At 42.0% G+C, this 27,874-nt stretch overlaps 6 protein-coding genes across 9 annotated transcripts; 5 read left to right on the top strand and 1 right to left on the bottom strand.

The window, feature by feature from the left end:
* The first annotated feature begins 282 nt into the window (after positions 1–282).
* On the top strand, positions 283–1,527 carry LOC145889624 (mammalian ependymin-related protein 1-like). Its single transcript, XM_082980609.1, has 6 exons — positions 283–379; positions 436–470; positions 543–677; positions 902–1,094; positions 1,198–1,300; positions 1,365–1,527. Exons 1-6 carry the CDS (start codon positions 313–315, stop codon positions 1,432–1,434), a joined length of 603 nt encoding a protein of 200 aa, XP_082836735.1. The 5' UTR covers positions 283–312; the 3' UTR covers positions 1,435–1,527.
* A 511-nt stretch (positions 1,528–2,038) lies between these two features.
* Positions 2,039–4,400, top strand: LOC145889242 (protein dpy-30 homolog). Of its 2 annotated transcripts, none has more exons than XM_082980149.1 (5): positions 2,039–2,158; positions 3,100–3,188; positions 3,254–3,337; positions 3,465–3,604; positions 3,988–4,400. In XM_082980149.1, the coding sequence occupies exons 1-5, from the start codon at positions 2,149–2,151 to the stop codon at positions 4,067–4,069; spliced, it is 405 nt and encodes a 134-aa protein (XP_082836275.1). In that variant the 5' UTR covers positions 2,039–2,148; the 3' UTR covers positions 4,070–4,400. The 2 variants fall into 2 exon arrangements, with proteins under 2 accessions (XP_082836275.1, XP_082836274.1); XM_082980148.1 differs by having other exon boundaries at positions 2,049–2,158; positions 3,251–3,337.
* A 495-nt stretch (positions 4,401–4,895) lies between these two features.
* On the top strand, positions 4,896–7,495 carry LOC145889263 (uncharacterized). Its single transcript, XM_082980185.1, has 7 exons — positions 4,896–5,329; positions 5,472–5,592; positions 5,660–5,896; positions 6,050–6,184; positions 6,259–6,580; positions 6,849–7,068; positions 7,133–7,495. The coding sequence occupies exons 1-7, from the start codon at positions 5,076–5,078 to the stop codon at positions 7,218–7,220; spliced, it is 1,377 nt and encodes a 458-aa protein (XP_082836311.1). The 5' UTR covers positions 4,896–5,075; the 3' UTR covers positions 7,221–7,495.
* A 939-nt stretch (positions 7,496–8,434) lies between these two features.
* Positions 8,435–10,458, top strand: LOC145889737 (protein stum homolog). 2 transcript variants are annotated; one of them, XM_082980754.1, is made up of 5 exons: positions 8,435–8,550; positions 9,262–9,422; positions 9,485–9,584; positions 9,652–9,734; positions 10,077–10,458. In XM_082980754.1, the coding sequence occupies exons 1-5, from the start codon at positions 8,439–8,441 to the stop codon at positions 10,221–10,223; spliced, it is 603 nt and encodes a 200-aa protein (XP_082836880.1). In that variant the 5' UTR covers positions 8,435–8,438; the 3' UTR covers positions 10,224–10,458. The 2 variants fall into 2 exon arrangements, with proteins under 2 accessions (XP_082836880.1, XP_082836881.1); XM_082980755.1 differs by having other exon boundaries at positions 8,464–8,550; positions 9,271–9,422.
* Positions 10,459–11,113: 655 nt separating this feature from the next.
* On the bottom strand, positions 11,114–24,594 carry LOC145888817 (RNA-binding protein Nova-1-like). 2 transcript variants are annotated; one of them, XM_082979681.1, is made up of 5 exons: positions 21,068–21,212; positions 20,737–20,919; positions 18,312–18,448; positions 15,711–15,803; positions 11,114–15,523 (listed from the first exon to the last, which is right to left on the bottom strand). In XM_082979681.1, exons 1-5 carry the CDS (start codon positions 21,141–21,143, stop codon positions 14,384–14,386), a joined length of 1,629 nt encoding a protein of 542 aa, XP_082835807.1. In that variant the 5' UTR covers positions 21,144–21,212; the 3' UTR covers positions 11,114–14,383. The 2 variants fall into 2 exon arrangements, with proteins under 2 accessions (XP_082835807.1, XP_082835806.1); XM_082979680.1 differs by lacking the exon at positions 21,068–21,212 and adding an exon at positions 24,383–24,594 and having other exon boundaries at positions 11,115–15,523.
* A 786-nt stretch (positions 24,595–25,380) lies between these two features.
* Positions 25,381–27,485, top strand: LOC145889552 (centriole, cilia and spindle-associated protein-like). Its single transcript, XM_082980529.1, has 5 exons — positions 25,381–25,653; positions 25,739–25,863; positions 26,029–26,174; positions 26,602–26,712; positions 27,073–27,485. The coding sequence occupies exons 1-5, from the start codon at positions 25,451–25,453 to the stop codon at positions 27,223–27,225; spliced, it is 738 nt and encodes a 245-aa protein (XP_082836655.1). The 5' UTR covers positions 25,381–25,450; the 3' UTR covers positions 27,226–27,485.
* Positions 27,486–27,874: the final 389 nt, after the last annotated feature.

Consider the following 27,874-nt stretch of genomic DNA (forward strand, 5'->3'; position numbering starts at 1 on the left):
GTTAAGCCACAATAACTGCTGTTAGTCGGCTGTTCAACTCAAGCGACACAATGAAGTGTTTGTTAACCAGTTGATCATGTGCCCTAATGTTGTAGCTGCGCTGCTGGTAAAGTTAACCAGTTGATCATGTGCCCTCTAATGTTGTAGCTGCGCTGCAGGTAAAGTTATTTGGTTATTTGCTGCAAGCTCAGCATGCACCAAAGCGAAACACTGCCTGCATATCAGCTGGCAGAGCAGCCAGCAAAGTTGGGTTGTCTTGTCTAAAATTCGCGAGTTTTTTTTAGAGGTTTAAGGTATTAGCTGCAAAAAAGTATGTTGAAGCATTTATTGGCCGTGGCCGTCTTTTTGGTGTGCGCCTGTGCTCAAGAGCATCGATGCGGTAAGTTGTTATATTACATATGATCGTAAACGTAAAATATCGTTTATGTTTCGCAGAGGCACCCTTACACTTCGAAGCCCATGCAAATATGGTAAGACGTGTATACTATATACGGTATTACGACTGACCTTGTTATAATTTTTTTTCACAATCGTTTTGACAGCACGACCACGAAACCCACTTTTTCCGAGCTGGGTATTTCGCTTACGACGCTGTGGTTGAAAAAGTTCGCTTTCTGGAAGCTGTCCAAGAAAATGCAACACGCCCACAAGTCGATGAGATCTTCGATTATCGTGAGGTATATTCTTTAATAAAAATAAATGTAAAAGTATTTCAAAGTTTTCGTTAAAAAACCCCACAGTCGTTTTTAACTATTACAAGGAAAACGCGATTATTATAAGATAAATAAAATTAGACATCCATGTTGCCAAGCAATAAAACTCGTAAGCTTGGAAGTTGCCTCATTAAACTATTTGCCCAATATATCGATTCCTTCGTTGGTCCATTATATATTTATCACAGAAAAAGGTGTACAGCATCGACCTAAAAACGAGAAAGTGTACGCATAAGGAGCTGACACGTCCCTTTCATCGTATTGCTGTTCCAGAGGGCTCAAGATTCTTTGGCAGGGAAATCATTGGAAGCTTGGATGCGATCGGAGAGGGGGTTGAAATCTCAGTGTGGGGATACCATGTAAATGACTCCGTGGCAGAAGGTGATGGCTATCATACAAACATGTAACTTTGTATCTCATAAATTATAAAGGCCTGTGTGTTTGTGATTCGAATTTTTTTACGTATTTTTGTAAATATTCATAGGGAACTCTACTATCTCATTTACCACTCGGGAGTGCATTCCGTTTACCGATACCTTTTACGGAATGTCAAAATCGACCAAACAGGAGATGCACTATCATCGCACGTATGTTGTGTCGTTTGTCGTTAAAGTTTATCTAACAGCCTTTCAACAAACCAACGTTTTGTAGTTTCTTTGACGTCACCATCGGGTTGAGTGACCCCAATATCTTCGATGTACCAAAGGAGTGCATGATGTAAACGTACGAGCTTGGTTGATCACGGGCCTGGTTGATCACGGGCTCGTTGTCTCCGATCTGCAGTTAATTACACAAAAATATGTGTTACTGTTATTCAACAATGATTCAAAAATAAACAAACTATGAAATTTCAAACATCCTTGTCGCCTTTGATATTTTTTCGTTTGTTTAATTTTAATGTCTAGAGGAAACAAACAAACGCATTTAATCTTTTGGGCGGGGTAAAGTTTTGAAGTCAACCAAGGCGTATAATTGCTGATCATATTGCCGTCGACGGGATTGTCGGGCAATTCTCTTATTCATTCTGTTAAACTCCATATTGATTATAAGCAGCACAACAATAAAAAGTGTTAGATAGAAGACAGTTTCAAACGGAAATAAGAAGTCCATTTTTCAAGACGCGATAAATCATTTCACGAGAATGTGCTTTCCGCTTGAACAATTCTCCGGTACAAGAACGCGGTTTCATATCATGTTAGTCCGTAGCAAAGTAGTCTGAATATTTCCCGAATTTATCCATAAACATTTGATCACTTGTGTTTTATGAGATCAGAAAGTAAAATTAAATTTTAAGACATCGATATGTTTTATTTTCAAGTTAAATAATAACGAGTTTATAGTTGGCTTTAATTTAAATGTAGAGAAAAAAACACATACTACATCGAAAGACTTGGATAATTTGTGCCATTTGTCTTCATCTTCACAGACGGTAGCCATGGCGGACGGTAAGTTTTTGTTTCAATTTTTCAATTTTAAGCACCATATACTGGCACTACCCAACAAATGTTTTGTTAAAATTAATTCCATATTGTAACGAAATTTAGGCATGCGGTAGTATCTGTTACCAGGTATTTTTAACATAAAATTCTTGCCATGTTCTATGCCTACACACTTTTCGGATACTTTTTCAGTGGCATAAGTATTTTTTCCATGATGTTTGGTACTTTATTTGGTCAAAACTACAAAGTGGATTACTGATTGCCAGTAAACTTTTATAAACCACACCCATTTTCAATGAGGTATAGGCTACATATTAACAATGAGGTGCATTAAATCCATGATACTTCTCTCTGTTGATTACACTTCTACGTTTCACAGCTCAAATTAACTGTTCATAAACAACTTGGAATTTCTGAGTTACTCCCTTCATTGCTTTTGTGTCAAATTAGGTTGAAAATAATGTTTTTAATAAAATTACCCCATGTTTGTCTGAATTCTTTAAATAAGATGCTTTTTGGTTTGTTTTATTTTATTATTTTCAATTTTCTTAACCAAGAATCCAAGCTAGTCCTAAAGTTTAATATATTTCTGATATAAAAGAGTAATGGATTCGTCCATAGATATACAAAAAACATTAGTTTGTCTGCACACAAAATCATCAAAAAAATCCAATCTGGATTTGGAATAACTGTATAAGCATGCTCATTTCAGACAGAGAATTTGCTTGCAAAGAATTTTATTGATGATTTTTTTGTTAATTCCTTTGCAAAATCAAGCAAATGTTTATTTGTACCCAGAATATATTGTCCAGTCAAATTTGTCCAAATATAAAACAATAAAAAAATGCATCTTTGCATGGTAAACATACAGCACTGGTCAAAATGAGATTTTGTATATGATTCCAATGCATTAGCCATAGTTTAAGGCTTGTTTCCTGCTGTATTAGCTGAAGCAACAACTGCTCCACCAGCAGAAACACCAATGGAAGCTGATACTGCAGAGGATCCAGCTCCAGCCCAAGCTCCTGAGCCTGCTGTAAGAAATATTTGTTTTTTGTTTTGTGTGGCTTAAAAATTGTATTTTTTTGGTTTATTTAGCAGGAAGCCCCTGCTGCTGCTCCTGCTGAGCTAGCTGCACCTGCTCCAGCAGCTCCAACTGAGCCAAGCCCTGCCACTGCTGTGCAAGTAAGTATGTGTTTTTGAATGGTGATAATTTAGGCAATTTTTTGGTGAACATGACAATCAAAAGTCTTGTTATATTTAGTGATGTTGTTATTTGTGAAAAGTCAAGATTCTGTTGCTTTGTTTAAAGGAGATAGTTAACACTGAAAAAGAAGCTGTGACAAAGACCCCGAATACAGTGGAGGTGCAAGCTTTGCCAACCAGAGCTTATCTGGATCAAACTGTGGTTCCAATTCTGCTATCTGGTCTATCTACTTTGGCCAAAGAACGGTAACCCTCTTTGAGACAGGACAAGCTGCAATCAACATCTATTGCAGGCTTTGTTATGCAACTATTTCGCTATTTTTTTTATGTCACTTATTTACTCCAAATGTTAAATTACCATGCAGATCAAGATTAGTAATGTTGAACTGATATATCTTTGTTTGTTGTCAAGATTGTTCAAATTTAGTAATAGTCTATTGGCTATTTGGAATTCTGAATTGCCTACACAAATAATGAAACGAAACACATCTTCCTGTATGCATAAAGAATATGTTTTGAGTTACACAATGAGCTTTGTATTAAGCTGCTGACAAGGCCACAGTTTCAACCTCCAGATCCAATGTTTTCATAGTGAAATGAATATCACTAACACATTTTATTTCTTGCAGTCCACCAAATCCAATTGAATATCTTGCGGCATATCTCCTGAAAAACAAAGATGAGTTTAAGGCTGGGGTTCCAAAGGAGTAATTGCCAACTTATGGCTTTCAGGAAATTCAGTTTCTTGTTTTCATGTGGACATTTCAATTTTCGTTTCTTTCTTTGAATTCCCATTTTGGTTAGAAATATGCTTTTTTCCGGTAGTCTTATCATGTGTAGTGTGTTGTCAATATTTGGCGGCGGTACTTGTCGAATTCGTGATTAAATGATATTGGATGTTGTATCAGACGTGTAAGCATGCTAAATTGTGCAGCCACAGCAAGTACGTATATGCATATACACGTATCACCAAAATATACCCTTCAACACTTAAATGTCGTTTATGTACACAGTTGCTAATAAACAAAAAAGAATTTTTCAACTGCTTTGTCGGAAGTCAGTGGTCACGATGTGTTTGGGACAAATGAACTGGTTACAAACGTGCTTTACAATTCTGTTGATGGCAGGCGGTCCCGCCATGACAAATGACGTATCGAGCTGATGTTAGGCCGTGGCTCTGCGGTTTCAGTGTGTCGTAACTGACCTTTACATATTTTTTATGTTCTTAACGCTATAAAGTATATTGTATTTTTAAAAAACCTATGTAAAATGCTGTCACTTTCCTTATGTTTAAAAACCGCTAAAAGTATAGTGTATTTTTAGTGTTATAGGTATAGGCACACACCACATTTAACTTGTTTTAAGGCAAACTTACAGTATCGAAATTAACAACAAATCACCGCTAAAAGTATCACTTACTTTTAAGCGTATTTGATCTTGCTCTTCCACAAAAGGTGTTTTTGTGGCATTTGTTTACAAAAATCACGTGATTTAACTATCAACCAATCAGCACGCTTTGAATGATTGACGCTTCCAGCCAGATGCAATAAAAACAACAAAAAGCAAGGTTACTTGTAACAAAGACGCGACGGAAGTGTGTGTATCATACAAAAAGATTAATTGCAAAAATGAAATAGCTAAAAAACTAACAGTGCTACGAAACCATTTTACAGGCATCCTGCTGTAAAAACCTTTCTTAGGTTAGAGGGTTAGTGCAATGTCACTCTCAGGCTTAATTGTTGGAGTTTTTAGTTTGATAAATATCCACCTTGTTCAACCAACGATTCTTTTCATATGGAGCAAATTTGAGCCCCATTATGACATTTCTAAAAAAGCAGCAGTGGCCTTCTTGATTGCTTTCAATGTCATTTCTGTGTCCCTGTGTATGTCTGCTTTCATGTTTGGAACGTTTTATTTCTATCACATGCCAACAGTCTACCACAGCTTTCCTTTAAACTTTGTTTACAATAGGTGAGAGTTTCTGTATGACATCTGCATGAATTGTTCCGCTACAGCATGTTATGGCGATTGCACCTTTTCTAACATTGTTTTTAAATGTTGATATAAACCAGTGGAAAAAAACTTAAACACCTGTTTCATGTCTAAATTTCAGATCATGCATTGAAAACCACAAAATTTATGAAACAAATGCAAAGCACTTTTCAAGAATGTTGTATGTTGATGAATGCTATCCCCAATCACAAATTGATCTTTCTTCACCCAAGCATAACCATGTAAGTCAAAACCATATACTAACAAGTAACCTATATTTCAGAATATTTACTTTTCTGTTACTCTCAGCTGCTTCAAGAAGGGCAACCATACAGTATTGTAATTAGATTGCAACTCCCAGAAACTAAATTAAACATGGAAATAGGAATGTTTATGGTCAAAATGGCTGTAGTAGGAAAAGAAGTACCAGTTGAAAAAAAACCTGTGGAAATGGCTTCTGATGAAAATGAAAGAAACAAAAACTCATGGTTTTATGGAAAAGCAGTATCTTCAAAAAATGTTGTGTCTTTTTCATCTGAAAGGGCGGTAAGGTTGTGTGTAACATGCAAAGACTAATTAGGTCTTTCTGCATGTGGTTTTATACCACCAATAATATAGATGTTTTACCTACATGTAAAGCTACCACATGGCACTGAGTAGAGTGTCACACATTTTAATGCTGTGCCTTGTGATTTTTAGGCTTCATTACAACACACATCTGCACTCATTAAACTTATCAAGCTGATGTTTTCATGGCCCCTGTATGCTATTGGTTTGAAGAAGGAAACACAAAATGTAGATGTTGTACTTTTCGAGGAAATGGTCTTGGAAAAGGTTTTCAGTGTTTCATTTTAGTTTTTGTGAAATTTTTTTCTGAATATTTGGTAATTTGTTTTTATGATGTTCAGAAAAATTTTATGTGGCATGGAATGATTTATTTGGACCATCCAGCTATTATGGTAACGTCCTCATACATGGATGTCACTGCCCAGTTTAAGGGGATTCAGTACTTTCTGTATCTGTGGCCTGTTGTTTCATTCATCGCTGGGACAACCTTATTTTTCTTTCCCGTGTTGTTTGTTGTAAGCATGCTGGCTTACTTTTTTATATGGAGATCATTGTTTACTGAAACAGTTCCTGCACCAACACCAACTAGACACAGAAATACCAGGAGGCAGCACCCACCACAAACACTGCAATATAATGGCCAAGAAGGACCTGCTGATTGTGGTAATGTTGTTGAAAAAAAAACCTATTTACATGTAGCTCTACATGTGATTAAAAAGTGTGTCCTTTTATCTCAGGAAAACATGTACTAAAAAATTTAAAAAGTTAAGTCGAATAACATAAAAAATAATGTACAGACAATTTACACTGCTGTTATAAGTAATATTTGTTGCTTAGAACAAAGTGACAAACATTGGGAAATGTTTTTAAAATAGTTTCTATCACACTTGACATAAGGGAACAACACTATTTCATTGTCAATTTTGTTCAGATCTTGCTGAAATTACTCCACTCGTCAATGATCAACTGCAACAGGATACCAGGACAGTGTCAAGGAGGTCATCTTCTTCATCGATTGAAATGCTTGGACAGGCACCAACTCCTGAGAACCAAGATGACATGATAAGTAGCCAAGTCAGTTTTGTGATGACTCCATCCTTAACTATTTCACAACACGGGGAAGAAGCAGCTGAAAGCACTTTGCCTCCTTGGTAATTTGTAGCCATGTTTTAAAATCATATTTGTGCTTGATTTGTTTTTTGCATCTTCTTTCAGTGAAGAGGCACAAGGCAACACTGATGGGCCACTGGATGCGACTGGGGAACCTAGCAACCAATTGAGGTTCAGAGGTGTCGAGTCTTAGCACAGGATTTCAGTCGAAGAGAAGTGTTTAAATGCCAGCTTTGTATCTGTTTACACAGTCTTACTGATTATGGGTTCACATTTTATGCTATGTTTTTGTACTGTGAATAATACTTCTGTTCGATCTTGGTACTTCCTTCAGTAATTCAATTTGTATCTTTCCCTGTTATGTCTGTGCTTGGTGATCATTGTTTTATAAAGACACATGCATTTCGAAACTTGCACATTAAATCCTAAAGTTTCAATTTCTTCATTTCATTACAAAGTTCTTGTATGCTTGGATTCGCATAAACTAAGAGTCCCCAAACACCCACAGAGTACCGGTACCGGCCCGTAAGGCATTTGTAACTGGGCCGTACAGATAGAACAACATAATTCGAAGATGCCACCCGTGCACATCACGCTGCCCCAAAATAGATTGCAAAATGAGTCTAGTCAATAACAGTGTATTGAATAGTAGTAATTTAACGTGCACTTACATTCGTCATTTTTAGATGCTATGTTTATTTCCTATTACTTAAAACGCCGGTCCGTGAAAATACCAACTACCTTACCGGTCTGTAGTCCGAAAAGATTACGACCTTTGTCATGAACAGTGTCTAAAAACTAATAACACAGGGTAATTGTAAAAAGTAAGATAGTGGACCCACACTAAACGGCGCTACAAAGCTAGCAGAATAAAAAAAAACGCATGATGCTAAAATCAGGCAGCACAAAAGATACTGTTTCAGCCAAGTTGTTCAAGCACCTCTTGCTCCTGCGAGCCAATATGACAAACACGACATCATTCAACACAGCATTGGTGAGGCCTCCTACGGCGACTTTACAGCTTGCTTTGGTGTTGGCAAAGATTTACTTATTTGCTTAGTCGACCCACTTGGATCCTTTCGCGTTTATGTCATCGGTCGTCAAAGCGCTGTTGTGATATGGAATTCAATCTTATTCAGCCTTCTTTGCCTGGCCTTCGTCGCCTCCGTTTGCGGCGAAGCTGGTTTGTGAGGCTGGGGCTGTTAAAAGCTGCGCGTAATGTTTCGCATATAGGCGACTTTGCGGAGAGAAATAGCGCCACAGCAGGTACTGTGTAAGCTTTGTTTTATGATGCAGTTTACTCAGGGCGTTACGAACTGTTTGTTTCTCAGCAACTTGCTTAAAGTAATGCAGCAACTTAATGGATTTTGGTTCAATTGTCAAAGAAGCCGAAAAGGCTCGTGCTGCACCGATGGAAAAAACAACCACGCAAAATGGAGATAGACCAGTTAAGATTGTCGCATCCGAACATACGGAACAAATCCTTGTCATGGAAAACCTAACCGCCACCAGGGAGGCACAGGGTAAGTAATATTTGATGTTGACAGTTGAAACAAGGCGCCTTTTCAAAGTTTGATGCGTGTGCGGATCGGGTTACTGATTACTGAAATCCGATACTGTGCATATCGCTATAAACATATGAGTGACGGGGGTTTAGTCTGGCGATTGTAGTTCGATTCTGTTTTGTAAACAGAACTAACAAGCATACCCTATATCGAGATCCAGCTTTTGTAGTCTGTTGATTTTTCTGACTGTTTGACAAATAGCGTCACTGTTACTAAATGATACAAACTTTAATATTTGATGAGCAAAGTGGAGTCAATAACATGAATTGTGTAATATCTGCATACAGATGGCCACTGTTTCGACCTATAAGGTCTCATTAGTGCAGCTGGTTTTAGTTGGTAACAGTGGCCATCTGCATGCAGCTCACACAATTTAATATTTGAAGCTGCCTGTTTGAAAACTTGTATCCGTAATAGGAAAAACTACTTTCATGTAAGTATTAAAGGCCGTTTAATGCAATGGCCCCTCTTTTGCCATATCTGCAGAGTTTTGGCATCAGCAAAAAATTATTAAACCTTTGAAGATAATGTGACGTTGAAGCCTATATTTTTGACCACGATGCGATTGTTAACCTTTTCATCAACTCTTTTATTTAAAAGCCCTTGATGAATTGCTACGATACCCCGTTAGAATAATTTATAAAAACTAATAACAGAATTTTTTTCAAGGTAACTTAGATGCGGAGATTGCTGTTGATCCAGACCCACTTGCCCCAGAAAGCCCTCAAGTGACCCAATCAACAGGGAAGCACTTATGGACTACTTTACGCACCACGTGGGCGGCAAACACGGCGTTTCAACAAGCTGCTGAACGAGACAAACGCAAACGGGTACAGACCTAAAACCTTGGTGGTATTTTTGCCTCCTTCACTTACGAACTGTTTATTGACAGATTCATCGGAAAATGTACGGATCAAAGGCAGCAATTCCCGTCCTCCCCCTTCCGCTGGCGGTTTTAATGTTAATTCTTAACTGCCTTGTGCCCGGTTTAGGTAAACGAGTACATCTCAATGCACCCCAAAGAATTTTCCCTGGGATGCAAATGTCTTATGTTTTTAGGTACTACTGTTTCTGGTTTCACGCTAATTTGTATTGGAACGACTTACGACAAGGACCGGGAAAACATTTCGATTCCAGGACTGGTACGTTGTTAATAATACCGATACGGTGTCCGATAATTTCAAGTATTTTTATTTATACTTAATCTACAGTACAGATTTTTGTTAAATCGCTCAGTAAAACGTTTGTGGAAAGTTTTTGCATAACGTATAATCAAAGCTACTGTTATTTTTATCCCTCGCCTGACATTTTTTATCTGAAAAAATCAATGAGGCAATGTCTCCAATAGACTAATAAAAATTTATATCCATCGTAACCTCACGATAAAATCCACGCACCATTTGTCACAAACCGCTGCCATCTGCGCTCCAACAAAATTCAAAACTGCCTTAAAACCGTGCCAACGTCCGCTTTATCGTGCATAGGTCGCCACAAATCTGTGTGTTGGAGCTGCACAACTTTTGACGGTGATATTCGTACTTGTCGGTTGGTTTTGGAGCATATCGTGGGGAATTACTATGGTTTACCTCGCCATTGATCGACGGTCTCAATCACCAACCAAACGACCTTGATACTTATCAAGGTTCCTTCAATAGAAATCATTGTCATCGAGCGTGATTTTTAAGAAATATTCGTTGTTCTTATTGTTTTAACCTCAGTTTCACGTCGCTTACACTGCTGTTTTTTGGCCATAATAAAATTATGGAGAAATAGATTTTTTTGCTGAGATATGAACTACTACACGCTTGTACTATACGTGCAAATGTATTTTGTCATTAATGTTTTTTTGTAACTTTGAAGGTCGTATCTCTGTATTTCTATGGAATATCCTTCTCGAACTCCTGCGTAACAGAGGTCAGGCAGTAAATTGATAAAGGGTACTGTTGAACATGTAGCTGAAAAACTACCAAACTATTGAGGTGGATTGTGTGGAAAAATGAATTACAGAAAGTATGGTCAATTAGTGATTTTCTGTTAGTCCCGACCCTTGTCTAGGAATTCTGGTCAAAATTATATTCGAGATAACTACTTTAACCGCTCCCTCAGGGGCATTTTGCCCCCCTGTTGGACATTATTTTGGCTAAAAAAGCAAAAAAAAGTGTAGGTTTGTTTTGTAAAAAAATGAATCACAGAAAGTTACCCTCTATTTGCAACAAAGTTAAGTCACTAACCCTCCTCTCCACAATGCATTCAGAATTAGATGTCTCATAACTGTTTATGGAGCCCCCATGGGCTGTTTGTGATGGCGAATGACCTCTTAGCCTAATTTGCAAGATTTAATTGTGAGATACGGCCTGAAGCGATGTTCCATATGAGTTTTTTTTCTAATTTACCATACATTTCTTGTTTCTGCTCAGAACTTTTTATTCTTCCTGCATGTTTCGATTATTCTTTTTTATTTTAGTTTATATTCCTTTTTTTAGCATTTTTTATATTTTTTTATTTGCTCCAAGTGATAATTAAACTAAATCTTTCTCACGTTTTCGGTATAATTATGACAGTAATCAACTGATAACGTTTACCACTTCCTGTGTATCTCCGTCGTCAAAAGAACAGAACTCAACACGAATCTCCCCTGAGTTTCCGTATGGCTGCGCGGCCAAAGAGGTGAATAGTAATCACGTGATGAAAGGGCCAATTACTTGTGGTTGTGCATAGCAAACATGCAAGCTACGTTAGAATGAGAGATGTAGAATCAAAGCATATTGCCTAGCAAAGGTTGCCGGATAACCGGTGTGGGATGGTATATGAGTGATGAGGAATTGAAAGATGCCCTTGATTGGCTCATGACGTAAGGTACGCCACAGTGCGGCGAAAGTTACACTTCACGAACGTTTATTGTCCACCACACAACAGCAGATCAAAGAGTGACGAGGACGAACGGCAAATGAGCAGAGGAAGAGGATAGAGTGACATCCATGCATGCACGATGTTTCGCGAAGTAATAACTTGGCAACGAAAACCATAGGGTTGTTATTAGTGTTTAGAACAAGTTGTCTTGCTGTTAGTAGTAGCACTGTAAGGGGTTGCGGCGATCGGCGGCTGCGGCGACAATAATGCGATCGTGAAATTGTGACAACATGACGATGAAAACGACGGCGACCATTTCAAGTACAATTGCCGCAGGGCTTCAGAGTAGAAATTGTCGCGTTTGAAATGGGAATGCGTGTGGGAGATAAATATGTACATGGGGCAACAACGGTGTGACGAGCTGTGCAACGTTTTACAAATGACACAGCAAATAGAGAGCTTCACAACAGCAGACACAGCAAGTCAGAAACTGCCGCGTCGCAGGACTGCGCGGTTGGAAAGCATGAAGGTCGCGTGTTTCGATTTATTAAAAAAATATACATCGGAAACACTGGAAAACAATCCCCAAGGTCGCGCGGGAAGCCATGCGAAAGAATAAAAGCGACATGCGAAGCGGGGAGTAACAAACGTATATGCGGGGATCCCTCGCAACGCCACAGAGCAGCATTTCACTTAAAAAACACGTTTAAACGGATGACAAGCAATAGCGACGGGAAGTACGTACTGGTGAGGGAAGCACTGAATACATGAGCAGTTATGACTCAAGACACCACGCTTTTGGTGTACATTTGTTGCAGTAAAAAAGCCTACAAAACGATAGAAGGGCCAAAATGCAGGCGCGCACTCACTACAAATGGTGGTGGCGCAATAGGTGAGAATGTCTAACACTGAAGAAACATGTGTGGGTTGTATGGGGCTTGCGATATTGAAATGACATCAATTGTGGTGTGGCTTTAATGCTCTGTCGAAAGGTTTCACAGTGGCGGCGCTCGTTAAATTTTCGTTGTAACGAGTATTGCCGAGTATGTGTAGGAAATACATTCTGATGCGACCCTTGGGGCGCTAGCAAGCAGGAACACAGAAACGCTATATGCTTACACGTGAAGATACACAAATAAAAAATCAAATTACTCACCGTCATCATGATCGGCTTCCAGGTTCCCAGCCACTGCCACGTCCGTTGTATAAGATCTTTAAAAACTCTCGCTTCCTAATCTATGCACAAAACTGCATTACTGTGTTGTCTTGTGTGAAACTGTACTCGGGACTTTGCCCGAGATGTTTTAGGTGATTTAGCTGAGGGACGTTTTAAGCTGCTTTGAGCTACACAGTGTCAAGTGATGAAGCTAATTGGTGACTTGTGCCGGCGCAATATGTCTGCGTGTGGTGAACAGACGACTGAAGAATCTGAGGGGGCGCTTGATTCTGAGGATTAATGATGTGCGTGAGCGGTTACAAGACGGGGGAAAGGAGCTGTGCATATGGGCGTATAAAGAAACTCGACCGATGTGCGTTTGTGTGTGACAGGAAGAGAGAGAGAGAGATACTGAAATCACTTTAATCTATTGTGTTTGCTTGTGATTATCTACGGACATGACAGCGAAGTGGGATGCCGGGATACCGATCATGATGACGATGACGACAACACAGACACCTGGAACAATCTAGAACAAAAAAATGTGTGCTCATTTGAGCGTGAGTGCGACGATCCCCGCCGCACGCCACACAAAGCTTGCGACATGCGGAAGAGAGGGGATAGAAATCATATGGCAGCAAGCGAAATAGATAACAGGGAAACGACACTAAATGCGGGCTAACATGCATTGGATAAAATACAAGCGTTTTGGTACGAGTAGACAACCGCCTAAATTTGCTACGGTTAGGGTTCGCTTGGATTGGTGCGATACACCAGCGAATGGCAATTGCTTTCCACATCTGTAAGTTTGCACACATATGGGCGAACACACGGAAGAGACCACAAGGAAGTTTGAGACGGGAGCCTTAAGGTCTGCTGTGACTGGTTGGCAACTGATTTTCTTCCCCACGGGACTGCACGGGATTTGGCAGGCAGAGATCTGATTAAGTTTGCAGAAGGCGCTTGGAAGTTTCCTGACACTCCCCAGTGGGTTACGTCGGCTGTGAGCAACTAATGGCATCGCAACTAGACCAGATTATAAGATGTTTTCCACGTGACGCGCCATGGAGATTTATCCGACCCGGGGAAACCAAAGTACGCACAATTCAACCACAAACCACAAATACGTGAAGTGAATACCCCACAATATGTTGACGTTGTGCTTGTTGACTCGCAGAGGTTAACGAGTTCCTGCTCGCCGGGGCATACTACTTCCAAACAGCGTAATCAAAAAGTATATCAGGAAACGTCAAGTGCCTTGCTGCTCCCGTTCGCTAGCCCACAGCCAAACATGGACAAAATGAATGCTGCTGATGGCGCACAATCCCGGTGGAGATGACACGGAAGACGCAGAGTGGAATAAATAGAAGTCGAAAGCGGTGAGTATGAATGCTGTGTGTCTTGGGCGAGTTGTACTATCTCGTGGCGACGGCACAGTAACGTAAAAAAGGCTGCTGCGGTTTGCTTGATCGACACTGTATAAGAATGTGAGTGGATATATAGATACATACAGAGGGAGACACGGTGAGTCGGCATGCAAGGAACGGAAACTTGTTTGAACAATGCGTGAAAGCTGACCTTCGAGGCACAACAGTGCTGCATTTTGGAAAGAGGTTGCCTTGATCATTGCTATCGGTTCCTAAGCACACGCAACCTGAAGGTAACATATTGGGCACAGCAAAAGGCTCAGGCGAGTTTTGGCATCGCGCGACCAACACACCATCATGCGGGAAGACTGACTTGCTACACAGGGGAACGGCCAAACGATGCTTTGCAGACTGGGCCTCACATAAACTTAACCTGTTGCGCGCGCGCTGTCTGAGCAGCTGCTATTCGTTGAGTAATCAATAGCTGGGCGGTTTGCGGGCTCGGTGGCTTTCCCGTAATGGACACCTTTCTGTTTCTGGTCCCTACCACATACTCGCCCTTCTTCGATATCTGGATTTTTGCGCCTGAAATGTCCTGGTACTCGACTAACGTCCGACCAGCCTTGCCCAGAATGGCTCCAATCAGGTTTTCGGGTATCGACAGTTCAATCGTCTCACGCTGTCCGTCGCTTGACTTCTCCATGCTGAGCAGACCGACACCGGACGGTGGACTCAGACCAACCGACAATGACGGAGTCGACGGGGTTGAAGCAACAGAAATACTGGTAGGGGTTACAGCTGATGGTGGGTGCTGAGGTGCCGCATTGGTCGCGTACGGCAGAGACGCGGCGGTTCCAAGAAGCTGGGGATTGCCGGCTGCGGCGGTGAAGTAGCCGGCTGAGGCAAGACTGGCAAGGTAATTGTTGTTGGAAAGCGAAAGGGTCTGAGCAGGCATAGCTGCACCAAACCCAGTTGCCAGTGAGTTTTCGTTCGGCAAAGCAGCGGCCGAAAAAATAGGAGTCGACGATGAAAGCGGACTCACGCTACCACCCAATGACGCGTTTGGGATAACTCCAAATGAAGGCGTTGCACTCGTCGCGTGCATTCCCGGAACTAAAGCGCTGTAGTTAACACCACCGACAGTGTACCCCAGTGTGCTCATTGCAGCATTAATGGTGGTCAATTCGCCATTGGCTGTCGCCGAAACCGTTGGATACCCAGCCGCTGCATGGTGGCCGTATGTAGGCAACGCGGCTTGCAACATTGTTGGGTGTTGGCCTGGTATCACATAATGTCCGAGCATGGCAGCCACCGCCGGGTGGGTGGCGTCAACTATTGCCGCTGACCCAGCCGCGTAGGGCGACCCCGTAGGGTTGGCATTAGCGATAGGACCAGCAATGCCCGAGTAACTGATGTTCGGGCAACTCGCACTCTGTGGGTCGTCCTTAATCTTGTCGATAATAATGTTGGAAGCAGCGATAAGCTGGTGTTTCTCGCCCTTGATGGTAATCACTCTCTCCTGGACGTTAAGTCCCTCAGGTTTTTGTGATAATTGCACCTGAGAGAAATGGTTGAGATTTATTAAACTGTTGGCGTAACTTTGACTAGTGCATAATAGGTCATTTCATTTTAAGGTGGCATCTTTCTGCTGAACAAAGGCACACCGCCGCACCCACCAAGATAAGATTTTGACAAAAAATACATTAGATTGCCACTAGATGTCACTACAGGTCGATTTATCTCACCTTTGAACCGCTCTCCTCCATTATGGTTTTTACCGTTGCGCCCGCTTTGCCAATCACGAGTCCAGCCGTGGTGTTGGGGACAATCATTTTCACCTAGAAAGGAAATAAAACATGTATTTACAGGCACGCCGATGTATATAGGTCATGTGTGAGGGATTTCGGAAATTTCACAGTCGATATTTAAAATACCTCCTATTGATTATAAATACCCATCGGCTCGTTCTCCTAAGACTCACACCTTGTCAAACAGAAACCTTACAATGGGTGACTGCTTTTCAGGGCACTGCTCGAAACTAATTAAGTCAATTTTGAACGGGATCGATATGAAGGCCAGAGCGGCGAGAGACGCAATAGAAAGGGTCCCTGTTTATGATGGAAGAATCTCTTGGGGCCCGCTCTGGTCATATTTCCTCACCGAGCAGCTGCGCTACGCCCTGAATGCACCATGGTTCCCTCGGGAATCTCTGGAGAAGCGAAGAAACAAGGAGCTGAACCAACGTAGGAAGGCAAGCGTTGCCAACATCAAGAAAAACAAAGCATTCCTCAAAGCAATGGGCATGTATTTTCAAAAATGGATTTTTAAGGATGAAATCAACGCCCATTCAACCCAATGGGGTTATGACGTTAGATCATTGAACTAAACCTCAGTTTATTCGTTCCATAATCTTCTCATGGGGTTGAAAACCAATAGCATGACACAAAAATGGATATTGCTGCTTGCATACACAGCCCTTAAGAATGTCAGCTTAATCTTAGCGAAGATAGGCTACATTAAGACGGGTAGGGCCTGTACATAGACTTTACTAGAACGCAACGTACACATGAGCCACAAATAGAGAGTAGGCGAAAGATCTGCATACAAACGACCGGGAAGCGCATTGCACGATTACATGCGTTCGTGTTGTGACTTTTCCGAAAGGGTAACAATCACATAAGTGCGAAATTGAACTGGTTGCTTTTAAAGGCCGAAACATTACAATGAATTGGGTTCACTGCGAACGACAACAAAATGGCGAGAAAATAAATCTTGACTGACCGCTGAAAGTTGAACGTGCGAGTACGAAAAAGCGTAATTAAATCGGGAAAAAGCACCGCATTGTGGGAACGAACCAACTTTATAGTTGGAGGAAGTAAAAGTCGTCGTTTAGTTTGAAGTTTCAAGCAGTCGTTTGGTATACGACCGAGGCAAATGTTTCAATTGTTTGGTTTTTATGGCTTACAATGAACACGCAGGCTACGCCCTTACTGTGGAAAAGCTTTCTCCAACAACTGTGCAGCGTGCTGACTTGTCAGCATCGAAGTAAGTCGGGTCGATGCATTGCGTTGTGTGCTGTTGAACGCAAGCGGGACAAAACAAAATCGATATTCGATTCAGCGCCACGCTCGGCCAGACGAACTGCTGTGGAAGCGGATAAGAGCAAAAACAGCTTCTTTGGTTTTAACCCGAGTAGCGGTTGATAACAGATCGAACTGTAATAAATTGGTGGTACGTTTTTAATTGTGCAGTACGATCGACATGTTGAGCGTCATCGCGGGCAATTTCTATTGTGCTCTTGACGTCATGGAGTGAAAAAATGGGTGAGCAGAATGTCGGTCCAAGGATTGTGGGTGGAACCTTTGCTTATTTTTCCATATTGTTTTACGCATCACCGCGAAAAGATCATTTACCCACCTGCGGTTTGGGTGAATACATATTCGAAACTTACGAAGTATATCCAACAAAGTGAAATAAATGACTCCGGTACGACACTCAAATTTACCGAACACGTGATTATTACAAACAAAATACTGGGCAATTACAAGAAGCATGAAAAAGCCTGCCAAGTATATGCTGAAAAAGTTACAATTAGCCAGCAGAACGTCACTGTGCTTTGGCGGGGCTCGGAAAACGAAGTTTCCTATTGATCGCTGGCTGCCTTTTGCAGTGCGGCTGAACAAACAAGTGAGAGTGACGCAACTCAATAAAAGCATCCCTGGAGAGCGCTCCGCCAGCAGCAGGCTCCTTTCAAGGGTACTTAAAGCCGCAGAGCGCAAGGACCTCAATCTAGGAATATGTGCGCGCCATCCCGTCGAAGCCCAGCGACGTTTCGAACTTTTCTAATATTATATTGATACTGAATCAATGTTTGGCATTATTTTGCATATTCCTTCTCCCTGGAGCCTGCTATCGGTTTGCATCACATTTAAACGCGGCTTTCCCGTCGTCTAAACACCAACGGAAGCGCTACGTTCGTCTCTGGAGATGTGCAGCCTTCCCTTATGGGAAATACGCCTCGAAATCGGGCAATTTCTTGGTTTGAGATAGATAAAACCACTGTTGAGGATTAACCGCTAGTAATTGCCGCGCGCCAATTGAGGTCACAAGGAAAAGGGGCAGCCGAGTGGAAAGAATCACTGCGGGTTCCCAAGCAGCGGACAAGACCGCGTTTCTTGATTCAATCCACTGTTATTCGGATTTTTGCCAGACGTCAATGTCCTCAAGACAACCCAAAAGCTGTGAATTCGTTCACTGGAGCGTACCGTAAGTGTCGTCGGTTTTTACAGCAAACAATCTATTATAAACACAACCCAGTCCAAGTTACAAGCGAGGGGAAAGCTCACCTGTTTCGGCCGGTCTCCTATAATCGCTGCGAGGTCTTTAGGCACTGGAAAATCGTACACTTTTTCGATGATCGTGTTCTGCACCATCATGAGGCCCTCGGCCGTGCCCTGTATCAGCACTACGCGATCCTGGGTACCTGCGTCGATCAAGAAAAAGCGTAAATTGGTTAAATTGGCAGCGACCGACAGAGGAAAGCCAAGATGCCTGCGCGAAAAATTATTTTCAATTGTCGCAACAGACCGCGCTCTCGTCGAAATTCAATTTGTCCGAGTGCCCCGGAGGCGACGCGGCATTGACGATAAGGTTATGTGAAATCGTCGTAGATAGGCATCTTGTACTGCGTGTCATTCGGGCAGAGTTGGGAAGGGTTTAACGTGACGGCGCTTCTGCTTTAGGGGACAGGCAACCATGTTCGAGTCCTGTTCGCCGGCAACGCTTCACGCAAAATCTACCGCCCAGTGCATCCCGTTGCGCACTTGTCGAAACACTCAAATGTACTTTCACGAAAGGCGACGCGAAATTGTATGGAATGGCGGCCTTCGTCACCAATGAAGCGGCCATTGTGCGTTTTGCGCGGCAATCGAACACAGATGGGCAGCGGTGCTTAACTGCTTGGGACAACTTGACGAGTGCTTCCGACATTTTCCTTAAGGCCGTTCCAACCCCTCAAACTTAGAAGGGTGGAACCGACCTCATGTCACAATGCTTTTACATCTGGCGCGATCGCTCTCCGTATGGACGCCAACCGACCTTCCACGAATTTAGATGTGTCCCGCCCCTCTCTGGTACCACAACACGCCATTCAATACAGCGACAGTGCCCAGCGCGATTCACAAATTAGTGGAATAGGCGAGGAAGTTTGGAAAGGGTTTGTAATGTTTTGCCAAAGGGTGGCGACATTTCAAACGTTGTTGGATATGTCGGAGTAAGGTCGAGCGACTCCCTTGCCGCCATAGATTGTGCGATTCAAACAACTGGCCATTGGGAAATCTCGCCCCTAAGTTTCCTGTTTCCACACGCTTGTCTGTTGACTTTTCGCCAGCAGACACCTCGGGGCGCATTGCGGAGCTCAACACATTGTCGGACCGGCGTAAATAGGAGGCGGCGTTTAAATATTGACTGCAAACACTGTTGCGAATTAATCGCTTGTTCGACAATCACTCTCTTACACCATGACAATGCCACCACCACCCGCCGCATTGCAACTGTTGCTTCCCGAGCGAGCTGGCGAGCGCAACTAAAGCAATTCTTGAGCGTTGAAAGGCAGTAAAATCGCATGGTTTGATCTGCGTGGCGCAATGGGAACAGTGGTACCACTGACTGGAAGTTTAATGACGCACATGAGGAAGCTGAACAAGAGTGAAAAGGCTCGCACTGGACCTCGTGACAATCTGGCCGCTGCTCGTCGGGCGCGCATGAATTTTAATGCCAATCCCTCCAAAGCGTGCTCATTACCGGCAGTGACCAGACGAAGATGTATGTTGGCTGATCGCCCGCTTCTTGTGGTCAAAGCAACATTCGCGCAAAGTTCCCGTATTACCGAGGTGCGAATTGAATATAAACATCGACGTGCTTGCACTAGGCAACTTGTAGCGCAGAACAAACGCAACAATGGCGACATCGCGTTTTGATACGCGAACGCATTATGACGTCACATTACACGACGTGATAGGCGTGCGTGCGCTTGGATGAACGGCACTAAGGCTGGGATTCCACACCAGGAAACTAGCGGTTGGGTTCTGCACCTAGCATCACTCTGAGGTTGCGGGCACTGGAATATTTCTTTGATTGTACAAGTCACAGCCCTGAAACGGTTTTCCGACCAGGCCACTGCGTGCGTCATATCGCACGGCAGGGGTACTGTAGTTAGCGTATCGAGTATCAAAATTCGAATCGTTCTCTCGGAGCTACGCTTGTCCTAAGGGCACAATTGTTTTCGCTTGCCATAACCACTCTTCTCACGTGAAAAGAAAATAAATATTGGCCACCGCTATCCGACAGGTCGCGACCAATGTGGAAGTCGGTGCCTTATCTGCTACATGGCTTTTTGAGCGAAATAGTTTTTAATACCATTTATTGCAAACTGTTAGAAAAGCTTGTAATTTGCATAGCGTTGATCTGTCAAAACAAGTGTAGGTTATTAGAATGACGCAAGAACACGTTATGTCCAAAAAGGGATCCAACCTCTAATGCAAATCGAACCTATTCAAGCAGTTTATAGGCCTAAGGTTGCTTTTGACGCGTTTTCCCATGCCCCAAGGTCGCACCGTCTATTTCCAGGGCGCTTAACCATGCCATCACCTGCTTCACAAACAAACTTACGGGACTACGCACAGTGATCTTGGTCTGTGATAATATGCGTTGCAGACAAGAGCTTTGCGGACTCTCCTACATCAATAAACACTACCGCGGAATGGAACTTACCAGGGTAGAAGTCCTTTGCCTTGGATAGTTTGATGATGGCGCCCGACTCTTTTTGTAGTTGTACAATAATTTGACCACCCTTGCCGATCACCGCTCCTGCAGCGTATCCTGGTATTAGAACTTTAAGGATGAGTTGTCCTGGCGGTGGAGAGATGGCAGCGAGTCCATTTTCCACCGAGGCATCTGAGAAACAGTAAGTTGTGTTAGTTCAATATGCTATTTTCCTGTTTTCTAACTAGAAACACAACTCGATTGCATGCTTTTCGAATCGATAACATGGACCGACGTCAGTAGTTAACGCCCACGCTTTTTAATGTAAAACAAGCCTCACCGTAGTGCATCCTTTGCACAAACGGACAATAATCGCTCTCCTGAATGTATTCATAACCGTTGCATCGGTATTCCATCGCGAGCCGCAGATTGCTTTGCAATACTTTGTACAAGCAGCTACCTGATACCGTCTACCTAACACAAGGCGCCCTACAAAGCACAATATACAAACGCCCATGAAGCTTTGACAACGGAACAAAAAGCCGACAGAGCACAACACCCGGCCACGCACATGTGGTGACGTTATATTGTCCGAGCGTGGGCAGGCTGCTACTAAGACCTCCATATCTTCTTCCGGGTTGGGACACTCAGTAAAACTTCAGTACCGGCCAACCCGCTAACCCGATGAACACTGGTACACCTATTGCCCTGCAATACGCCGCGAAGACGCGTCTGATAACGACGAAAGAATAACATGCGGTCGTTGCGAGTCAAGGGCCGTACTGCGTAAGAAAAACCGCTGCAATTAGGTTTGTCGTTCGTCTGTTGGACTGGAAAACACGCACATCAGGAAGGCCCTTCGCTTCCTTGCATCCCGCATCACACTGTCACTGCTTTCAATTGGAATAGCTTGCTGACGTTGCTTTCCAGTCAGGCGCCCTGTGACGCGTCATATACGACTAAGCTGGCGTTTTTTTTGCCGCATACCTTTTGAATTTTACTGTGACTCGTAAACGAAGTGAGCTAGTTATTCGTTAATGAAAAATGCAATCGGTGTCCGCGCCAGGCGAGGTACGACAACCAAGCGACCGAGCTTTACAACGTTGATTTAACTTTTAGGACTGCGCGTCGCTTTTCAAAGGTTGGTTACCCATTAAAGTTTAAACGGAGGGGGGTCGACATGCTGGGCTTTTCGGAACAGAAGAGTTTGGAACGCACGGTCACAGACGGCTAAACATTAACTGAATTTAACGGATTTTTTTATTGCACCTCATCAACTTACTTTCGCTTGAGTACAATTTCGTGGGTGCAGTAATTTGCGTGATCTTAAATAAGGAAACTTGGTCTCTTCCGACAGCGCTTGTGGTGGCGCTAACGCTTCAAGTGTCAAAGTCGTACTGGCCACCATTTCACAGACAGGCGAATACTACTTCCTTGCGCTTATTAGACGCAGATGTGCATTGAGAAAACTATTCGGCACAACATCGATCCGCGATCAATAGCAAGCCATGCACGCCATCGTTTGCTCTTATCTGGCCTGACTCCGCAACAAGACGACGACCACAAACACGGGAGTTCGACAACAGCAAAAGAGCCCGATACTATAAATCCTCCCCTACGCGTTGTCGGCAAAGTCTGATTAGAGGCAAAAACATCCTAGAGCTGCTATAATGCCTCGCTAAGCCCACTCTGTCCAAACGCCTTGAAGAACAACGTAATCGAACAAAGGCGAAGCTCGGAATTACGAGCAGATTTCCGTGCGGTCGTGATGCAGGGCGCACCCAAAAGGAAACTAGTCGTGAAAAAGAAGTATGAAACCCTGGCACAGTCACGAGGCCCTCAGTCACGGAGTGGCACGGCAGGAAATCGTTTGAAAATGACTTTTCATGCGGTCCCGAATGGTGCGATCCAATTGGAACGAAAAGTCTCCGGACAAGGAAACTGCAGTCCAAACCAAACCACTCGGCGCCGCAAATTGAAGACCAACTGCAATCTAGGCGCAACCTCCCAGCGTTGAAAGTTTTGTCATACAACTGGGCAAAGAATTTCCACTGCATCCCCCCTCGCGGCAACTTATCCCTTCAGTGTACGAAGTGCGCGGCCACACCACTGTCTCTGTTCTGGCTGGAAACACTACATATACAAATACAATAAACTCGGGGTCGGTTCCTACTGCTTAGCACAAACTGCAAGCTTATGCCTCGTCAGGCGCCAGTCAGCAAAAGACCAACAGTCGAAATGTTTGTCATTTCCTTGAGGCAGCAGTTTGATAACGATCCGCACTCAAGACGATCACGACATCATTTATCAAGACCGTTTTAAACGTTGCGCGCACGCTTTCTGTACTGACGCAACTATCACATGGATTTTGTTGGAAAAAAAATTGGGGTTATTCAAACCAGGAAATTGTTTGCAGAATATTTCGCTTCATGAGTAAATTTAGTCCAAAATACGACGCATCAAAATTGGCGGCACTGCGAAAGTGTAGGCCATTGTCCAAAACGACAGCATGCACAAAACTAACAACTAAACAATGGGAACAGAAACTAGGAAATGGGATAAAAGCTGCACGGATATAAAATGTTGAAGGCCGACTCTGCTGAAAAGTTGCAGATCTGCTTTGTGTTTTCAAGAATGTGGCCCAACACCAAAATATAAATATTCACGATTGGTGAAACTATTTTTTGGGGTTTCCCAATTTAACTTTAATTAAAATAAAATGGCGGAAAACATGCAGATGTGTTTACAGGGACAGATTGGACCAGTTACGTCACATTGTCGGAGCTAAGTTTTGACAAACAACCACTATACGACGCGAGTAATGATCGCGACTCAAGCATATTGTTGGCATAAATCAGAGGGCGATACAGGAAGTTGCAAGTGACTTGACAACACGCAGTTTAGGGGATTGACGCTCAGCTGACATTAAAACGCAGCACGGCGGACAAGCCTCCCGCGTAGGCGACTACAACACAATTCCCGCAGGGTTTTTTAGATGCTCTCCGATCAGATCAAAGGATAAGAGTTCAAATTTTACTTTGCATTCGCACTATTTAAATGTCCCTATATAGTGTAAGACCAGTCATGCGGTTCTGCGACAGGCGGGTGATTAACAATGGACAAAAATGCCGAATAATGCTTCATGGGTCAGCGCCTGACAATGGCACAGTTTCTGATTGATTCAGTTGCGCGGTTGCAAAAAATCGAAACAAAACCCCTGCTGTGCCAGTGATGGCCTTGCAAAGGCAAACAATGTTTCAAGACAATACCCAGCTTGGGCCGCGTTTAACGCCTTATGGTAGCGAAGCTTGTTTACTGTCGCTTGTAGCAGATTTTACTGTAGTGCAAATACACATTGCGTGTCAGCTAGGAAACTTTTGAACGGTTACGCGTAAGAACCGTTACTAGTAATAACTTTAAAAACATGTACTTATTAAAATTGTGCCAACCTCACAACATGAAAGGTAAAAACGATTCACCAACATCACACCAGCGTCGATTGACGCAAATGGACAAAACCATGACAAAAACAGCAGCCTCGCGGCCGGGCCACCTGCCACACATTTCAAGAACAATTCAGGTCAACATAAATCAACGCCTAACGCAAGCTGAAGGTAAAGCAATTTACTTTCAATAAAACCTCACATCGACTTACCATCCATATCTGATTTTTCTCTCTTGATGTCCACTAATTCAAGGGGTTCGTCCAATGGCCTTTTGCGCGACTCAACCAGAAAAGTCCCGTTCGGCATAGGTACTACTGCCATCATCATTATGAACACATTCTGTGAAAATGTTTCTGAGATTCGACAACTATCCCCCCAATCTAAGTGATCTCACGCTGGCTTGTGATTTTTTCTGTGCTTGACCTGGGCGTTCTTCGTGCTTCTCCCGCCCGCCCTCTCGCTGCTCATCCCAAGAGAACGCGCGACGCGGCGACGAGCTTATTATGTGGAACGAACTCATCAACATGTGGCTCTTGGGATGGGCTGGCCAAAAGTATCGAAATTTTTAGCGAGCCTTGGAACAACATACACGAACTACATATTGATTTTGTGATGCAAAGAAAACATAAAACCATCAACAGAACATGTTTTATTGCAAAATGTTATTTGTTAAAACTTCAAAAAGTTTGTACAGACTATCAGAATGAAAAAAGGTCTTGAAAATAATGTATACCTATGCAACGGAGCCAACAAAAGAAATGGTAATTTTGTCTTGACAAATTACGTTCGCTTGTAGAACTAGAGAAGCAACAAATAACGTACATTATGCATGTTATGTCAATTATTTCAAAACAAGTCTACTACAATTTTAGAAATCCCGTGTATAGTAAATATTTCGTGTATCGAGCTCGATGAATAATTACGTTTTCTATGTAAAACAAACCGTCTATTTTTGTCGACAGCTTGAAAGAAATAAAAAGAATTTAAGATCGATTGACGTTTGCTGCAAAAGCAAGTTTAACTAAACCGTCGTGTTGTTTACAAAAACTATTACCGATACCTAGCTGTTATTCTTAGTTTGCTATATTATTAAAATGATTTCCTATTTTAGTTGTTGTTGCGTAACTTTAGGAGTGGGACTTGATCGTCATCGATATGTTTCTAATTCTACACACTTATCTACAATATATATGACTTTTTTAGTAACAGTCTCAGCGATTTTGACTAAATTTGGAAAACTAGGTTGGTAAGCACGTTTTGAAATTATTTCCTTCACAATGAAGCTACGAGTTCGAAAGTCAGAATATCAACATGCATTTGCTTCTCCCGGGAAAGATTATGTTGAAAGTTTGTACAAAGATCAAGTGAATTACAGAATGCAACGCAGGGAAAAAGAAAATGGACATTTGGCATTTAAATGGGAATCTGAAAGCAGTGCCTCCAGTGAAACAAGTTCAAATGTGGATGAAGCAACAAAAGAGTATATTTGTTTAATTAGCCTTGCTTTTTCTCATAACTTATTTAGTTTTTCTAAATTATTTCCATTTTTGTGCATGACAACTCAGAATTCAATCTGAAGCAGAAAATGCAGATCCACTGAAGAAAAGACTTGAAGAAACGAAGGAAGAAGAAATGCCAGCTGAAGAGGAAAAAACCTTTACGGTGGATTCTGCAACTCAAACACCTAAAAGTATGTGTGTTTCTGGTGGTCTAACATACCATTTGCTCCAAGCCATTGAGTTACTTTGGCAAAATGTCACCTTACAATTTTGTTTAAATTATTCTGGCAAATTATTGTAAAAAACTGTCTTGTGAATTGGTGTAACTAAGGGTCACTGAAAATATTTTCATGAAGGGTCAAGAAAGTCTACAGCCAGATATCCAAGAGTGTCAGAACAGTCACCACATGAGAAACCACCATTCATGAGCTATGGGTGGGCTGACAACCAGATTGAAACTGGACGGAAGAGAACACATAACGTCCAGGCACCAAAACAAGCAGTAAGTAAAAGTGTTAAAAATGGATTCTTTTAATTGGTTTTTAGTTGATTTTCAACACAATAACCGTTAACTACTGTCTTTTTTCAGCAGCTATGATACTGATTGAAAAGGGAAAACAGTTGACACTAAAACACAATAGTTTAGAGCAGTGCTTCCCAACCTTTTTCAGTTCGTGACCCAGTTTTAATGCAAGTTTTATTGCGCGACCCGCAATGAGATATAGACATAAATGTTACGTAATGATAGTGCAATAATTTCGTGATCTATTAGAAAACTGTAACATTTAGAAATGCTTCGAGACCCAACTAAAATAGCTTCGCGACCCACTGGTTGGGAAGCACTGGTTTAGAGTATTATTCTTAAATTAAACTTCTTTAAAACTTTTGTTTGTTTTAAAACGCAGCCTAAAATGTTTCTTTTTATCAAGGTACACTCTGGGGCCCTGCAACGTCTAAACTACAAACAACAAGAAAAAATGAAGCAAAAACAAAAGTGCCTTAGCAGAGCTTCATCTGTGTTGTCAAGGGCTTTGTTTCAGGTATATACATTATATATTTCACATTTAAGTGAAGTCTTTGTTTGTGATAATAAAACATATATCGATGCAAAATACTTGTTATGAATATATTGTGAATATGAAAGCGAAAGCTATAAGTTTACTGGTAAACATGGGCATGGCAAACATTATACTGTGCAGGCCTTGTTGTCCGCAGCAAGTGAATCTATTCAATAACTAATGCTGAGGGTGAACACAGCATAGTGTTTGAAACGTCTGCCATACCCATGGTTACCAGCAGGCATATAGCTTTGGATATCATATTCTGAAAACATATATACCTAAAAGTGCCAAAATTCATTGTGGTGTGATTTGACACAACAAACCTACTTTTCTACATAGAAACAACAGGCTGATGCATCTGTGTGGCAAAGTGAATACCAGAGATGTTTCTCAAGACAATCTGCAAGACCTGACTCCACAATATCGACGAAATCCAAGCATACAAGGAAAAAGTGTTCTCAAAGATCTTGTCGCAAGAAACAGTTGCATTGAATTTTTTTCGTGATACTTTCAGGGTTTTTTTGCTTGCCTAAATTTTTATGTGTATGTTCTCATAAATATGTGTTAGTTATGATTATAGAATGTAAAGTGAAAATTACGAGAAGTAATTGACCAAGTTGTGCCAAATAACAGTTTATGTTTGTAAATTTGTCATTTTTTTGCAACTGTTATGTGCAGAAGTTAAAAAAGTTGTTCATTTATCTCGTGTTCGCACATTACGTAGTTAAACCTTTTTATCAAAGAATTAGAAATCATTACAGTTGTGTGTTTTTTTAGACCCTCTTGTCAGTATACTACGTACTTTTTTACAAGCACATAAAACTAAGGACCTGAAAAAGGGTTCATAACAAAGTAAGGTACTTAATTTAAGTCCAGTTGTTGAAAGTCTCAACTTCTACCGCATTTGTCCACAGCTTAATTCAAAGTCCAAAATACGAATTGGGTTCGTAGCAGGGTGTTTCCCCATAAATCGCAAGTTATTCATACAGTTGGTGCTGCCAAAAAGCAAAATACATTTTTTGTGTTACGAGACCAAAAGTATTTTGCTCCCCATGTTGGCAAATGTAATATCGCAACATCCAATAGGGCAGAACGGATCATCCGTTAGTGTGCAACATTGTTACCTTACTTCTTGCACATT

Source organism: Ascidia mentula, chromosome 2 (genome assembly GCF_947561715.1).
Source record: "Ascidia mentula chromosome 2, kaAscMent1.1, whole genome shotgun sequence".
In the NCBI taxonomy this organism is placed as follows: domain Eukaryota; kingdom Metazoa; phylum Chordata; class Ascidiacea; order Phlebobranchia; family Ascidiidae; genus Ascidia; species Ascidia mentula.

Bases quoted from the DNA above. Each gene is read 5' to 3' on its own strand.
- LOC145889263 (XM_082980185.1), top strand. From the start codon at position 5,076: ATGTCACTCTCAGGCTTAATTGTTGGAGTTTTTAGTTTGATAAATATC. The intron at 5,897-6,049 runs GTAAGGTTGTGT...TGTGATTTTTAG, and splicing joins CTTTTTCATCTGAAAGGGCG to GCTTCATTACAACACACATC. The intron at 7,069-7,132 runs GTAATTTGTAGC...ATCTTCTTTCAG, and splicing joins GAAAGCACTTTGCCTCCTTG to TGAAGAGGCACAAGGCAACA.
- LOC145889242 (XM_082980148.1), top strand. The intron at 3,189-3,250 runs GTAAGAAATATT...TGGTTTATTTAG, and splicing joins CCCAAGCTCCTGAGCCTGCT to CAGGAAGCCCCTGCTGCTGC. The intron at 3,605-3,987 runs GTAACCCTCTTT...TATTTCTTGCAG, and splicing joins TCTACTTTGGCCAAAGAACG to TCCACCAAATCCAATTGAAT.
- LOC145888817 (XM_082979680.1), bottom strand. From the start codon at position 24,500: ATGATGATGGCAGTAGTACCTATGCCGAACGGGACTTTTCTGGTTGAG. The intron at 18,449-20,736 runs GTAAGTTCCATT...TGATCGACGCAG, and splicing joins GGCAAAGGACTTCTACCCTG to GTACCCAGGATCGCGTAGTG. The intron at 15,524-15,710 runs GTGAGATAAATC...CATTTCTCTCAG, and splicing joins TGGAGGAGAGCGGTTCAAAG to GTGCAATTATCACAAAAACC.
- LOC145889552 (XM_082980529.1), top strand. From the start codon at position 25,451: ATGAAGCTACGAGTTCGAAAGTCAGAATATCAACATGCATTTGCTTCT. The intron at 26,175-26,601 runs GTAAGTAAAAGT...CTTTTTATCAAG, and splicing joins TCCAGGCACCAAAACAAGCA to GTACACTCTGGGGCCCTGCA. The intron at 26,713-27,072 runs GTATATACATTA...TTTTCTACATAG, and splicing joins TGTCAAGGGCTTTGTTTCAG to AAACAACAGGCTGATGCATC.
- LOC145889737 (XM_082980754.1), top strand. From the start codon at position 8,439: ATGGAAAAAACAACCACGCAAAATGGAGATAGACCAGTTAAGATTGTC. The intron at 9,423-9,484 runs GTACAGACCTAA...GTTTATTGACAG, and splicing joins AACGAGACAAACGCAAACGG to ATTCATCGGAAAATGTACGG. The intron at 9,735-10,076 runs GTACGTTGTTAA...TATCGTGCATAG, and splicing joins ACATTTCGATTCCAGGACTG to GTCGCCACAAATCTGTGTGT.
- LOC145889624 (XM_082980609.1), top strand. From the start codon at position 313: ATGTTGAAGCATTTATTGGCCGTGGCCGTCTTTTTGGTGTGCGCCTGT. The intron at 380-435 runs GTAAGTTGTTAT...TATGTTTCGCAG, and splicing joins TGCTCAAGAGCATCGATGCG to AGGCACCCTTACACTTCGAA. The intron at 678-901 runs GTATATTCTTTA...TATTTATCACAG, and splicing joins AGATCTTCGATTATCGTGAG to AAAAAGGTGTACAGCATCGA.